The 16,208-nt window shown below is 44.2% G+C and overlaps 1 protein-coding gene across 1 annotated transcript in view; it reads left to right on the forward strand.

Moving 5' to 3' along the window:
• Positions 1-2,371, forward strand: part of col6a1 (collagen, type VI, alpha 1) — a 28,562-nt gene extending 26,191 nt beyond the window's left edge. The window contains exon 35 of the mRNA XM_034104270.2: positions 293-2,371. Coding sequence (XP_033960161.1) covers positions 293-897 — 605 coding nt within the window. The 3' untranslated portion in view covers positions 898-2,371. The remainder of the gene's footprint in view (positions 1-292) is intronic.
• Positions 2,372-16,208: the final 13,837 nt, after the last annotated feature.

Raw genomic sequence — 16,208 nt, forward strand, 5'->3', positions numbered from 1 at the left:
TTTTTCTATTTCAAATATAAAAGTTGTATATGTTGTTGGACCATGTTTCAACGTATTTAACATTGTATGTACCTTATTCTACTGATATTGAACCATCTTTAGGTTTCTTTTAAATCTTAGTACATTCAGATAAAGACAGTTGACATAAAACAATCAACCATTTAAACCGATGTTTACCTACCTTAAATGTACAAGAAAATTGAAAATGCTAGTTGGCTGTCTTTAAACTGAATCACTCTTTGATTATGATTGGCATCAGTTATTAATCAGATGTGTTGTGTCTGTGTAACAGTCTCTTTCTCTGAAAGTGCCGATATCTTGGTGATGATGGATAGCTCGGCCAGCGTGGGCGAGAAGAACTTCGAGACAAGCAAGACCTTTGTCAGTCGCTTGGCTGAGCGTTTCCTGAGTGGCGAGAGGAAGAGAGGTGCCACTGTCAGAGTGGGCGCAGGCCAGTACAGCAGGAGCGCCCGCATGGAGCAGGCACCAACTACCAATCTGACCCTGCTGTCCTATAAAATTGGGCAGGCGGGCTTCCAGAATGATGGCACTAACGTGTTAGAGGCCATGGAATTTGCCATGAAGAGTTTGCAAGGCCGTGGGGACGCATCAGGAGGCAGGAGGAAGCTGGTGCTGTTCTCCGATGGCAGGTCTCAGGCCATCACCGAGGCCCTGCTGGAGAAGCGTGCTCGTGAGGTGTCGGACGCCGGGGTCGAGCTCTTCGTCATCACCGTCGGCACCCAAGTCAATGAGGCCAACCTGCGCACACTGGTGAGCAGAGGGCGGCCAGACGACATCAGCTACGCCCAGCGGCATCTCTTCCGTGTCCCAGACTACGCTTCTCTGCTCCATGGGGTCTTCCACCAAACCGTCTCCCGCAGGGTGTCCATGCCTTGAGTGCAGGGCTCTGTACAACAGGACCAACACGCTTTAGTTTTTTAGTCCCAATATGAATATTCAGTCTCACTCATTTACCATACACTGTGTTCGAGTATGTCACAAATGACAAATGATTGTGTGGCAGACTAACAGAAATGTCTTAATGAAATTTACTTGGGACTTTTTTACCCTGAGTTGAGCCTCCAATGGTGATTCTCTCTGGCTGTGTACAATTTTCACCTCCTATGCTGGGGTAATTAGACTATAACTATAACATAAACTATTTTGGAATTTTTGAACTTGTTTTGACAAGTACACAGCTGGGAGGAATTGCTCCCAAAAAGGCAAAGTTCAGGCTAAAAAAGTCCCATTCAAAGAGGTTGCTTCTGTCCCAGGGAGCCATCAGTAATGAAACACAACTAAACAAAATGTTTAGCTTTTTTTAATGTGAACTCAGTTTTGTAGCTCTTACCACTCTTTCAAGTGGTGTCGGATTTGTGGTGTCACAATTTTACAATGTAAGCAAACTGACCGCAGCTTTGGTGAATGATTTTCGGACCTAGATGATTGTGCATTTGGAAGACTGGGGCACGATTTGCCAGTAAAGTTTATTTTATATAGGTCTTGCCCCGATAAAGCATTGTTGAAAAGGTAAATTAGAAATACTCTGATTTTTTCAAAAGTTGTAGGAAACTCACATCCGACATCACTTAAAAGCTCTATTCGATCACCAAACCTACAGGGAAAACAGGACATGACATCAGGCAGACTCCAACATTAGCACTTCACCTGGATCTAATGAGGACACGACAGCTGGACTCTACATGTGTGATTCTGCCCGTGTGTGTGTGTGTGTGTGTGTGTGTGTGTGTGTGTGTGTGTGTGTGTGTGTGTGTGTGTGTGTGTGTGTGTGTGTGTGTGTGTGTGTGTGTGTGTGTGTGTGTGTGTGTGTGTGTGTGTGTGTGTGTGCGTGCGTGCGTGTGTGTGTGTGAGCACCTCTGAGTTATCATCAATTACATATGTGAGTGAAGGCGATTCTTTTATGTGTAGCCTTGGGGGATTGTTCCATAAACAGTTGTGCTGTGGTCACTGGTTCAAATGACAGAATGACAGAAACCTGTGCAGAGAGACCTCTGTCAAACACACACATACACGCATACACGGACACAAACCTTGGTGCTTCATCAGTGAGGTAGGAAAACATCTGTCATGGTTGAAGGCTGGAAAATAAACCTAATGGGACTGGTGCTGTTAGCCCCTCACACCCACATACACAGAAAACGGTGTCTGCCTTCATCCCCTTAACTGTTAAGTTGCACAATTTCTGATTCATCAGTGGCCCAAAGTCACTGTGCTGGTGTTATTATCTGTGGTGCTATTAGTCTCAGTGTTTTAGCCCCTTCCCATGGTGTTTAAAGAAGATATTTTTACCTGAGGATACCAAACTCAGTACTGTTGTAAGAGCTCCTTCAATAAAGGTTGCTACACCAAAGTGTCTCTAATTTTTCTCCACACACACTCACACTTGAATTTATTGGCTTACAAGAGCAGTATACAATAATGAGTATTGGGCTAGCCCTGGCTTTGATGCAGTCCGACCAAAATAATGTAATTCTGGCCCAAAAGCTACAGGACGCTAGATCCTCTCTTATCCCCTGACCAAACATTTTTACAAATGTACATAAGCCCTTAGAAGTCCACAGTTTAAAGATGTGATCCGCTTTGTTACATTTGTAAAGAGGCTGTACACTTTTAATCAGAATCAGTATCAGAATACCTTTAATCGTCCCACAGAGGGGACATCTACATTAGTATTGTTAAAGGTCCCCTATTATACCGTTTTTCATCAATATATTATAGGTCTCAGATATAATACAAAACATGTCTCTGAAGTGTTTGGCTCGCAATACCAAACAGATCCTACATTGTAGCATCCCATAATCCCCTCTGTTTCAGCCCTATTTCAAAAGTGCTGATTCTCTGTCTTTTATCTTTAGATGAAAATAAGGGCCACTCCCCACGCCCCTCTGATGCCCCTTTCACACCAACGTGGTTCCCGTTCTAGCTCCATGCTAGAGCTTTTCTGGTTCGAAACCGGTTTTTCTTTTGAGCCCCCATTTTGTTCACACCGCCCGGACTGGTGCTGCCGCTTTACATCGCTGATTTTCTCCCCAACGGCGTTACGGCGCTCACTACATCAATGGGGGACTGCGTCGGGTCGATGATCGTGTTGCTTTTAATCATACAAAGCCAGATTAAATTAAATAACGATTTCTCCAGCCTTATACTTTTCTCCAGAGTGCTGTGGTTCATTGTTTATTAATGTGTTTCAGCGGCATTTACTGACCACTGCAGTGCTGCTCTTCCACCGGAGTTTATTCTCCCGTTAGCTCCGGGTTAGCTCACACGGCAGCGGCCACTGTAAAGTATTCACTGTCTGACTGTCACACAAGCAGCTGATACATATCCCCAATTCCCCATAAGTGAATGTGTTTCAGTATGAATTGACTTTGTTTGGCATCACAACGCTGTTATTAAAGTTTCTCTGGTATAAAATGGGTGATGCATAGCAACCAAAGCTAAACTGACTATCTTGACTACTTGTTGTTGCTATCTTATTGTTTTTTCTATAGGCACATTTTACCGGCGTATTTTTCATTATGATTCTACTTGTGATAGTCGGACATGACAACCTGTGCAGCCCATGTATTGATTCCATCCGATAGCTGCTATAATACAACACAAAACGTCTATCTGCTCTCCACTCTCCACAATGATCAATAACAGCGAACGGATGGTCAAAGTAAGGTAGCCTAAAAATAAACAGAATCACACGAATCCTGGTTAGTGTTGCCTGACTTTATAAAGTCACTTTGCTCAGCGCTACTGCTTGTTACAACTTTTATTTGCTGTACTCGCCTTTAACTGTTAGCTCAGGTTAATCTCGCCCCCTCCGACCTAAGCGTGACGTATGCGGTTCTTGCTTCTAGACAGACAATTTGTTGGTGCTTGAAACAAACCGGATTCCGGAGCTCTGCTGCGGTGTGAACAGGAAAAAACGGTGCTTTTCAGGCTCTAGCTCCGAACCGGCCCTGGAACTGCGTTAGTGTGAAAGCCCCATGAGAGATATTTGGTTAAAAAGAACACAATGGTGCTCTAGGAGGAGATTCAGATGATAAGGTGGGCGGGTGTTACCTTGGTTGGTGATTGGCTAATGGTTACACAAGCCAAACAATTGTTATGACATCATAAAGTGGCCATTTTGCATAATAGGTGACCTTTAAGTATTGTTAATAACAGTATTATGGTGTACAAAGTTACTCAGAAGGCTACCCAATGTTATCAAGGGGCCTGCACAATATTTTAATAAAGTAAAATTGTTAACTACCGTATGGGGTCAGATCAGTCTCAAAAATAAATAAATGCACACAGAAGGACACACAAATGTAATTCCGGTGACAGTTCAGAGTTCATCTCCAACAGCATGGCATCTGGAAGTGGCGCGCCCGCAACAACACATCTTGTCGTTAGTCATGCAATAATCTCGAATTATAAATTATTACTTTTGCTTAATTATGAAGGTAGCTCAGTTAGTTATTGTGCTTTTCTGGTGCTTAGCTGGTTCTTCTCTGTAGCACCACTTGTGTTTCCATCGCTCAGAGCCCGACTGGTGCTGTCGCTGCTGCGTCATGTCATAAAATGGGTGATGTTAGTGTAACCCAAATGTCCTGTAGCCTCTCTGAACACCATGGGACTCTGCGTTGTGTTTGTTATTGGTGATGGGATGTTATGCAGAGGGGTGGAAAACAGGACACAGCAGATCGGATTGCGGTGGAGACGCTGAGTAGCGATTTATTCTTCACAATGGCAGCTCTTCTGACACACCTTTTGCGGAGTGAATATAAACATTAGCCCATTAGCTACATGCTAACCAATACAATAACCAAATGAACAGACAAAACATAAACATCTCACTCCCAAACATACAGCACCAAGCCCCTGTCCCGACGCATCGGTCTGAAGCACAAAAGGTAGGCTGTAATCCGGGTAACCCAGTACTGGAGCAGTCGTCAACTTTTGCTTCAGGGACTGAAAGGCTTCTTCACACTCTGTAGTCCACAAAAAGGGCGGCTCAGGACCCAAACGTGTCTTCCTTCCTCTTATTTACTTCCTGGGGTCACCAGTTGTCAGGCGGTATAAAGGAGCAGCGATGCTCGAGTAGCCACCAACGTACCGCCTGTAATATCCAGCAAACCCTAAGAACTGCAACACTTCCTTCCTGTTTGTGGGCCTCACCCAGTCCCTGACCTTGCTGATCTTCTCTGGGTCTGTCCTGATCCCCTCCGCCGATACCAAGTGACCCAAGTACTGCACTTCCTTTCTCACAAGCTGGCACTTGGAAGGCTTTAACTTCAAGCCATGTTCATGAAGCCGAATAAACACCAGCTGCAACCTCTCCAGATGGTCATCAAAGGTTTTGGAGAAGATGATGAGGTCGTCAAGGTAGATCAAGAGGTGGGTGAAGTTCAGATCCCCAAAACAGCAGGTCATGAGCCTCTGGAAGGTGGACGGAGCATTCTGTAGTCCGAAGGGCATCCTGTTGGCCTCAAACAGCCCCATGGGTGTGCTGAATGCTGTCTTGTGCTTGTCTTGTTCCGCTACCTCCACCTGCCAGTAACCAGATGTGAGGTCAAGTGTAGAAAAGTACTTTGCTTGCCCCAGAGCCTCCAGGGCCTCTTCTATTCTGGGCAGGGGAAATGCATCTCTCGTGCTGTAGGAGTTTAGCTTTCTGTAGTCAATGCACAACCTTAATGACCCGTCTTTCGTAGTCACGATCACCACTGGGGACGCATATGGACTCTTACTAGGCCTGATGACTCCTGTCGCCTCCATCTCTATCAACAACTTCCGCACATCTTGCCACTGTGAAGGCGGAATCTTGCGATACGGGAGCTGGAAGGGCTTGGAATCAACCAGGGGAATGTCATGCTGCATTGTTTTTGTGTGGCCGTAGTCCATGGGATGCTTGGAGAAAACACCTATGTTCCTCTCGACAAGATCTCTAAGGAGGGAGCGCTGGTGTTCATTCTCAACTAGAGATGTCCCGATCCGATCACGTGATCGGGGATCGGAGCCGATCACGTGATTTTCAAAAAATCGGGGATCGGGAGAAAAAAATCGGGGATCGGGATTTTTTTTAATTTATTTAATGTTACAAAACAAAAATGACCATGTTCACGTCTTAAAGTCATCCTGAGGACTTAGTTTTGGTTTAAAATTACACAACATCATGTATGTGTTGCTTTCTTTGGGCTTGTTTTCATAGACCTGGTTGCTTATTTCTCTGAAATCTGGCAACAGAGTGGGCGCAGTGTCTAATAGTAGCATTAAGCTAATGAGAGGCTACGTACAGCTGGTGACTCGGGAGTCGGGACAGAGAAAATGTCAGGAGTTTGGAAGTATTATAAAATTGAAAGCGAAGGCAGTGTAACAGCCAGATGCAATGTTTGCAAGGCAGAGGTTCCGCGTGGTGGAAAGAACAGAGCTACGTTCAACACGACCAATCTAATACGCTACCTGAGAAACAAACACCAACACGACGAGTACACAGCGGCCACTCAGGTAACGGCACTGAAACAACCAACACTTTCAGAGACTTTTAAAAGGAAAGAGAAACTGCCCCAGAACAGTGAAAAGGCCAACACAATAACAGCCAAGATAGCTGAATTCATCGCGTTGGATGACCAGCCGTTATCTGTTACCTTTTTTTTCTCTTAATGCATTGCATAAAGATCGGATCGGGAAAAATCGGTATCGGCAGATTGTCAAAATCAAATGATCGGAATCGGATCGGGAGCAAAAAAAGGTGATCGGGACATCCCTATTCTCAACTGCTGCTTCACTTAGGTCCACCCCACAACTCACCACTACCTGGTCCAGACTCAGGCAGACTTCCTGACTCCCATTATTGCGACATCCACTCAGCTTTTCGTCTGGAAATTCCACAACATTGTCCACCAGGAATGCATTGGCCAGGTGGGTGTGTGGCTTAATAGTAATAGTATGTTGGGACAGGTTCATCACTCTGACCGGGGCGTAGGGCTGTGGCGATACACTAATCTCACGATACGATACGATACACGATATTCAGCCAACGATACGATATATATCACGATATTCAGCCAATGATACGATTCGATACAATTCGATATAATTCGATACACTTATATCATTTTCTGAAAGATTTTAAAGGGACAGTGGGATTTTGGTGACATCTTGTGAGTGTTCCATTGACTTGGATTGAATTAATTCAACTGAAAACTGAAAGCATCAATTATACAATATATGGCTCTGACAGAGAGTCTCCAGCTTGCAAATGCTGGACAAAATTAATCAAAAGATGTGGTGAGAAAATTAGTTTCATTTATTGAAACAGTGCAAACTCTAGCTGTAAAGTGCAGTATCACAATGGACAATGGAGAATTAAAAGGTGCAGCAGGTGGCGGAACACGGGGGATTTGAATGGGACTTGTTAGAAATTAAAATCAATGTTTTGATGGCATAAAGTACCATAAACATACCGTCAGTTTAAATGCTGTTTTATATCCAATCCAATCCAATCCACTTTATTTGTATAGCACAGTTTAAAAACAGAGGGTTTGCCAAAGTGCTTCACAATGAACATAACATTATAATAAAATATAATATTACCGGAGGAACCAGGCATGGAGGGAGGTGGCAGAGACAGTGGGGGAAACTGGTAGGTTTTCGCCTCTTTGGGGAGTTTATATATATATTGCTCGCATAAAATCCCCGGGGGTTTTTGCTTTGTATGTCGGGGGCGGGAGATTCATGTGATTGGTTGTTGGCCGTGTTGCTTGAATAAAATCCCCAAGCTCCAGACACGCCCAGCTCCAAGCTATTTTTGGAGCTGTAGTGTGGACGCTCCGTTACGGTCGGTGCTGCCAAACTCCAGTAGAGCGGTGTACCACTCCGGGTGGTCTTACTTGACTCGGTGAAGAAACTGCTGGCCGTAGGTTGCTTGGAGGTGACTCCTCGAGGCCCGAATGACATTCGTTCCCACAAGCAATGGAACAGAGGAGCGATAATCAGAATCAGGGACAACAAAAGCAGGCACAGTTTTGAACTCTTTTCCCAGCACTTTCAAGTCAATTTGCAGGACACCATAGTAGGACACACTTTGACCTGCTGCACCCTCTATGGGTACTTTAGAAGGCTGCAGCCTTTGGTTCTGCAGGGCAGGGTGGTTGCACCAATATCCGTGAGTAATATCGGTTACCTGAGAGCCAGAGTCGATGAGAGCTTTGCACTTCATTCCATTGACTTCAACCTCACCCTCGTTCCGTGGGCCTACTAAGGAGGTGCCCTCTTTTCCACCAATTGATTTTTTTACTTGCTTTGGGGGATCTTGCTGCCCGCCCATGGTTGCCCCTGTTACCATGGGCTCTAAGCGTTTAAATGCTGAGCTGAGTTAGGCCTGTTCTCCTCCGCAGGGGTCATAGGCTGTGGTTGGCGTGCCCAGGCCGGATTGGGATCTGGGAGCACTGCTCTGCAGATACGGGCTGTATGTCCTTCCTTCCCACACCGGTAGCATACAAAACTTGAACTCTGGATTGCAGTTCTAGGGGGTGGCTGAACCGTGGGTGAAGCAGCAACTCTTGACTCCAGGCGAGACAACTTTGCCATCTGCTCCTCTTGGTTAACAGCCAATCTCTTGACCATCTCTGTCAACTCTGACCACTCTGAGGTATTCTTTGACCTTTCTGCCCTTACATTAGTATCCTCCGTTGTAACATGCACCTGGGTGTATGTTTTCTTTGCCTTGTTTTGTGACTGGAACCTTTTAGACTCTTTTGCTAGGTTTCTGAGTTAAGTTTGAAGCTCTCGGAAACTGAAAAGCAGGGGCTTCATAGGTGAAATCCTCATCAATAAGTTCTCTTAGGAGCTGTCGGGTAAGTTTGCAATCTCGGTCAGGGAAAGGCCTGCCCCCTCTTTGACTTTCTTCGACAGCCCGCAGTATTGCATCCAACGCTATAGCATAAGAGCAGGGAGATTCTCCGGACCTCTGGCTACGCTCATAGAAGTCAGCCAGTGGATCTAGAGAGCCCTGTGTGTCACCGTACTCTGCCCTCAGTTCTTCAAATGCCTTCTCAGGGGTTTGATCATGGGGGGGTAGGTTCAGAACCAGCTTCCTAGCTTCACCACCCAGGTGTCGCACAGCAGTGGAGAAGCGGAGGTGCATGGGAAGCTCTACTGCCTCCAGAAGGTACTGCAGGTCACGAATCCAGTCCTCTATGAGCATTTTACTGTCAGCATTGCCAGTGAAGACTTGGACATTCTTCACCTGATGGGTCTGCATGAAGCCACCATAGGCAGGCAGTGGAATGCTTGGGTGGGTGAGGGCTCTCCCAGGAGTCCTTTGCAGTGGCTCAGATAGACCGGAGTGAGTGTAAAAGGACTGATGGAGAAAATGGCGATTACTGCTGACTTGATGGTCCGAAGCAGGCATCCTTGGAGCAGGGGCTTGGGTGTGAGCTGCATAAGTTACATTCAGGGGGTTGGGCGCTGTCATGTTGGGGCCCCATGCACTGGTGACAGAATGTAGCCTCGGGACTCCTTCACTTTGAGTCAGGTCATGTGGATAATGGACAGCAGCTTGTGCCATCTGTGATTGGGGGGTTCGTTCATAATCTGACCATCGGAGGGTCTGCCCAGCAGCAGCAGCGGGGTTATTCATAATGTTAATTGTTTGTGGTGTTTCAAACCTTGGTGCGGGTACTTGGGGTTCAGGAGCAGGATATGCATAGCTGGTGTAGACATGGGAGTTACACTGAATGGCCTCGGTTGGATTAGGGGGGTTAATTGGAGGATTTATGTTGGGCTGCTGCATAGTTCGCATTTCATGGTAGGCGTTGAGCGGGAAGCTCTGAGGTGGTACAATAGCTGTGGGTTAATACACACTGACTTGGGGTGGGGGGGCAGGGACCATCGTTGACTGTATCACCGGCTGAGAAGCAGCTGCACCCAGTCTGCCATAATTAGACCTGTTAGTCTGGTGACTTGGACCCGGGCTAGGGCTGTTGTCGAAACAGAGCTGAGGTACCTGTATTGAAGCTCCAGGGCCTGGAAATGAAGATACATGAGCTGGAGTAACACGGTGATCAGTATAAGGTGATAGGATTTGGGGTTGTGGGGTATTATGCAAGCCTGAGTCTGTGGTCTTCAGTATCAAACTGTAGTGAAGCATTTGCAAACCTGGTGGGCTGGTTGGTGAGTTTTGGCCTCACTGATAGCTGGTGGTTTGCTGTGCTTGTGTCAGCAGATGCCCCTTCACTCAAGAGGTGTGTGTGTGTTTTAATAGGGGAGTCATAGTTGAGGCTCATTGCAGGCCCAGGGAGAGGTTGCAGGCCTGATGCCTCAAGCTTTGATGGGGAATCTGTACGAGCACTCCACATCTGTTTGTGTGTTAACTTGTGTTTATGTGGAAATGTTATTTCTAGTGTATTGTAATGAGTCAAAACAATCAATACAAATTATAATGTCAAGCACAATATGAGCTCGTAATTAAATTACATCTAGAACACTGCTCAATAAGAATATATATGAGAAACTGGAAACAATAGCTTAATATTCGTTGCAGAGTGGTCTCACACACAATATACTCTTTAACCATTCAAGTAGTGGTGAAGTTGCTATAATAACAGGAACATTTCTCTAAAGAAAACAGCAACGTTCACAGCCTTTAAAGGATATATTGGAGAAGGTGCATTTCCTGCCAATACAGCTACACAGATGATAATAGCTTAGTCCAACAAGCTGTTCACTCACCAGCATAGTACTACATACAGTTCAACACAGTGGCAAAGTGTGTGGCGGGGGGGGGGGGGGGGGGGTACTGCCATCAGTCTCTCCTTCTCAGCAGTCTCGGAGCACCACAATCCGGGTCACGGCACCAAAGATGTAACCCAAATGTCCCGTAGCCTCCCTGAACACCATAGGACTCTGCGTTGTGTTTGTTATTGGTGATGGGATGTTATGCAGAGGGGTGGAAAACAGGACACAGCAGATCGGATTGCGGTGGAGACGCTGAGTAGCGATTTATTCTTCACAATGGCAGCTCTTCTGACACACCTTTTGCGGAGTGAATATAAACATTAGCCCATTAGCTACATGCTAACCAATACAATAACCAAATGAACAGACAAAACATAAACATCTCACTCCCAAACATACACAAACGGGTAAATAAACATTTAAACTAACCCATTAATTAAATAACTAGAATGTTTTGACGTTTTTAACGTAATAATGTGTACAATTATTTGCCGCCATTAACACTGCTCACCTTTTGCGGAGTGAATATAACAACCTGATCTCACCAGAATGCGTGACTCCACCACGACTCCTTAACACCACAATGCGTGGTGGACTCACGAACTTTGTTACATTTGCGTGTCTGCACCACGCAAACAAGCCCAATGTAAAGTGAATGAGGCTCCTTTGTCGTGGTGCACACACGCATTTCTACAACGTCCCGCAGTGAGCTTTTATTCTATAAAACGTTTTTAAAATCTACTTTATAGCTTGTAGTAACTCACGGGAGGCTTCTTTTATTTTATTTGTATTCATAATAATTTTTATTTTCCGTCAGAATGTATTATGTTGCATTACTTACGATTTTTTGTTCTCAAAAAACAGTGCATTGTGTGTAATGCAACTGTGATTTTTATTACATTAGTTAGTTTTTAAGGAAGGCCAGAGCTTCAGCTGTGTCAAATAGATTGTTCCCTTTTAGTTAACGTTTTTTAAAAGAACATTATATTCCAATTTGATCATGTCCCCTTTATTGTATTACAGAGAGCAATGTGAGCATCCATTCCCATTGGATAACGGAGAATTTTACCCCGGAAGTAAGTATTATCCTTACTGTCGATTGATTTTACAGTGATATCTGCACTACTCATCAACTCAAAAACACCAGATTATCCTTGTTGATTACACAACATTGATTGGTTTAAATTGTGTACAATACTTTTGTAATTTTCCCCTTCGATTCGGAGAAACAAAGATTTGTTCAGTTTAGGATGGCCGAAGACACTACACTACCCAGAATCCTCAGCTATTGTTCCGCGTTGCCTCAAGCTCTGTGATTGGTTGACCTCCAACTGCATTCCATATGAAAAAAAACGTTTCGTAAAAGATAAATCATACTTTATTCAGCAGTGCTTGCTTTACTCTTTGAAAGTCATCACATGAATGCATTGTAAATAGTACACATCTGTCGTAGTTATTTCTTTATCTACAGAGATCTGGCCTCAACATAGACCGGAAACTATTCTTTTACCGTTCTGTTTTCATTTCACAATAAAGTTAGTAGTAATAATTTGTTTGATATTATTGTTTTTTTATTAACTACTCATGTTAAGACTATCTTTTCTGTGTTGCTGTGGGGTTTTTCCATCGCTTTTGTGTTACAAATATCAAAACAATAACTAAATATTTCCGTCGTAAACTAAACCAGAAACAGCAGTATATTTTATTTTGTTAACACTGTAAACTTGACAGCTTTTTAACCCAAACCACCTACTGGTTAAAGCACGTTATTACACGTTTAGAGTAACGGCCCGTCCACACAGCGGCGTGCGTTGACGCTTCCCCATTCACTTTGAATGGGGTGACGTCACTTTTAGCCGAAATGCATTGTGGGAAGCGAAGTGGAGCGTAGCTGGCGTGGCTCGCTGAAAAAGTTGAGCAATGTTCAACTTTTGACGCCTCGGTGAGGCGTCAGCCAATCGAATCATATGCCAGTACAAGCTCTAGCCAATCAAACCGCTGCTTGTGTGTCAGGGGCGGGAGATTCATGTGATTGGTTGTTGGTCGAGTTTCAGACACGCCCGCCGGCAAGCGTCAACGCACGCCGCTGTGTGGACGGGCCGTAATATTGAAATCTTGAAAAGGGATGTCCAAAATAGCAATTATATACAGTTTTTAATTAACTAATTAATTTGTAGAGAATAACGAGTAATGTATATACTTTATAGGGATCTGCAGATAAATATTTAGTCTTCTCAAGCACCAACAATCATTACATTACATTGCATTTAGCTGACGCTTTTATCGAAAGCGACTTACAATAAGTGCGTTCGACCAACAAAATACAAGCTTGAAGAAAACAGAATCATATAAGTACATCAGGTTTCATAGAGCCAAACATTTCAAGTGCTACTCAACTGGCTTTAGATAAGCCAGTCCTCCAATCAAATATCTCTCCTGATTGTTGGCACTTGACAATCACCTTCCATGAATTTTACTCAGGTGTAACTAAAGTCTGCTTTAAGGGTTGTTTATATTTCACATCATTAATCAGAATCTGTAAAGTAACTAAAATAAATGTAGTGGAGTAAAAATACCAGGTTAACCTTAAAGAAAGCCCTCATACTGACGCTGTGTACAAGAAGGGGATGAACAGACTCTATTTTCTGAGGAAGCTGAGATCCTTCCACGTGTGCAGCAAGATGCTGGAGATCTTCTAGTCTGTTGTGGCCAGTGCACTCTTCTTTGCTGCGGTCTGCTGGGGGGGCAGCATCAGAGCCGGTGACACCAGCAGGATCAATAAACTGATCAGGAAAGCTGGGTCTGTCATCGGCATCAAGCTGGACCCCTTTGAAGCTGTGGTGGAGAGGAGGACACTGAACAGGCTGTTGTCCATCATGGATAACCCCACCCATCCTCTCCACCTGCAGCTGGACAGTCAACGGAGCTCCTTCTCCAACAGACTGCTGCAGCTCCGCTGTCACAAGGACCGATACAGGAACACATTCCTGCCCACTGCCATAACTCTGTACAATAAATCACCTCTGGCTGGAAGAGAACTCTCTGCTCCATAGTTTCTCTAATACAACATCGCTGTACATTGTACACATATATAATCTGTTCAATATTTGATATTCCATATTCCATTGTCATATATTTTTGAATATGTATATTTGCATATATAATATCTACATGTATATTTTTTATTTCAACACGTAGCCTATATTTTATATTTTCTTTTTTTTCTATTCTTGTTTATTTGTGGTTTTGTTTTATTGTAAAATGCCTTGTCTTTTATGCTGCTGCAACAAAAACAATGTCCCAAATTGGGATCAATAAAGTACCTAATAAAGTACCTAAGTAAGTATCTTATCTTATTTTATCTTACATCCGGACTAAAACCACCAGACTCAGGGACAGTTTCATCCCACAGGCCATAAAACTATTAAACACCTGAACTTTGAAATAACATCCATAACATTCATCTGGCTGCTACTTAGAAATGATTTGTCTAATATATATTCCAATCCCTTGTATAGACTCTTATTGCACTATTTCACTTTTTACTATTTTACTAATTTTCTTTTTGTATTGACTTGCACTATTTTTTCTGTGTATCTGTTTTATTGTGTTGCACTGTTGGAGGAGCCTGTGACCTAAGGGGGGGGGGGTAGGAGACGTTCGATTCCTGTTTTGAATAATGTACCGTCGATGGGTTTCATTCCATTTCAAAATGCTGTTTGTCGCTCAGCTACACTTCGCGCACTGCCACTCCAACATCCAATCACAGAGGTTGAGGACAAATCACGGGGTTTGTCAAGCAAAGCACATGGTGGAGTCCCAAACGATAGCTGAGGATTCTGGGTAGTGTAGTGTCTTCGGCCATCCTAAACTGAACACATATTTGTTTCTCCGAATCGAAGGGGAAAAATACAAAAGCATTGTACACAATTTAAACCAATCAATGTTGTGTAATCAACAAGGATAATCTGGTGTTTTTTAGTTGATGAGTAGTGCAGATAGCACTGTAAAATTAATCGACAGTAAAGAGAATACTTACTTCCGGGTGTAAAATCCTCCGTTATCCAATGGGAATGGATGCTCACATTGCTCTCCGTAATACAATAAAGGGGACATGATCAAATCGGAATATAATGTTCTTTTAAAAAATGTTAACTAAAGGGAACAATCTATTGGACACAGCTGAAGCTCTGGCCTTCCTTAAAAACTAACTAATTTAATAAAAATCACAGTTGTATTACACACAATGCACTGTTTTTTGAGAACAAAAAAATCGTAAATAATGCACCATAATACATTCTGACGAAAAATAAAAATTATTATGAATACAAATAAAATAAAAGAAGCCTCCCGTGAGTTACTACAAGCTATAAAGTATATTTTAAAAAACGTTTTATAGAATAAAAGCTCCCTGCAGGACGTTGTAGAAATGCGTGTGTGCACCACGACAAAGGAGCCTCATTCACGTTACATTGGGGTTGTTTGCGTGGTGCAGACACGTAAATGTAACAAAGTTTGTGAGTCCACCACGCAATGCGGTGTTAAGGAGTCGTGGTGGAGTCACGCATTCTGGTGAGATCAGGTTGGAATATAAACATTAGCGCCAAGATGGCGGCCGCACCCAGAACAACAAGAGAAATACGGTGTCCCACAATGGACAAAAAACAACAATTTGCTGCACAACAGCAACACCTAGTGGCCTGTCAAGGCTGTTACCTTCCATCTAACATCTAATCTTAATTGATGGCGTCCCAGCCATCAGGCCAAACAAAATACAACAAAGGCCATGCAATTTAAACAGTTAAAGAGAAAGCCCTGGAGCCTGCAGTAGGGGTCTTCCGGAGACAGCACCTTTCACACTGCTCACACCAAGCCTTGATTTCTTGAAACATTCTTGGCCAGTAGAATCTCTCCCTTATCATTTGCAACGTCCTCTCAAATCCTAAATGCCCTGAATCATCATGGAGAGCAGTCTTTACTGCTGTATGCAGTTTCTCTGGCAATACTAGCTGCTCCACTACTCCCCTTTGGCCGTCCTGGATGTGGCGGTACATGATACCATCCCTCACCATTAACCTCCTCCACTCTTTTAAAAGAAGGCACACCTTCCCACCACCACTGACCCTCTCGCTGCGGCTTGGTTTCCGGTTCAAACTTTTGTAGTGCAAGACGGGGCCAATGACAGAGTCCTCTTTCTGCCCCACACGGATCTCCTGTTTTGTCATGGCAGGCAGGGATTCCGTCCCCACCTCCTTGTAAGGCTCACTTGACATGCCCGGCCCAAGGTCTTGTGAGTCAGGGTTCTCTGCGGCAGTGTTCTCATCAGGGGGCCCTCCTGGTTCTAGTGTGGGCTGTGTCTCCCCATGCACTCTCACATTGATCCCCACCCGCTGAGGACAGGTTTGTAGGACCTGTGTGACCTCCTGGTTTGACATACGGGAGAGGGCATCTGCATTTGCATTACATTGTCCCCT

Source organism: Pseudochaenichthys georgianus, chromosome 17 (assembly GCF_902827115.2).
Source record: "Pseudochaenichthys georgianus chromosome 17, fPseGeo1.2, whole genome shotgun sequence".
Taxonomy (NCBI): Eukaryota; Metazoa; Chordata; class Actinopteri; order Perciformes; family Channichthyidae; genus Pseudochaenichthys; species Pseudochaenichthys georgianus.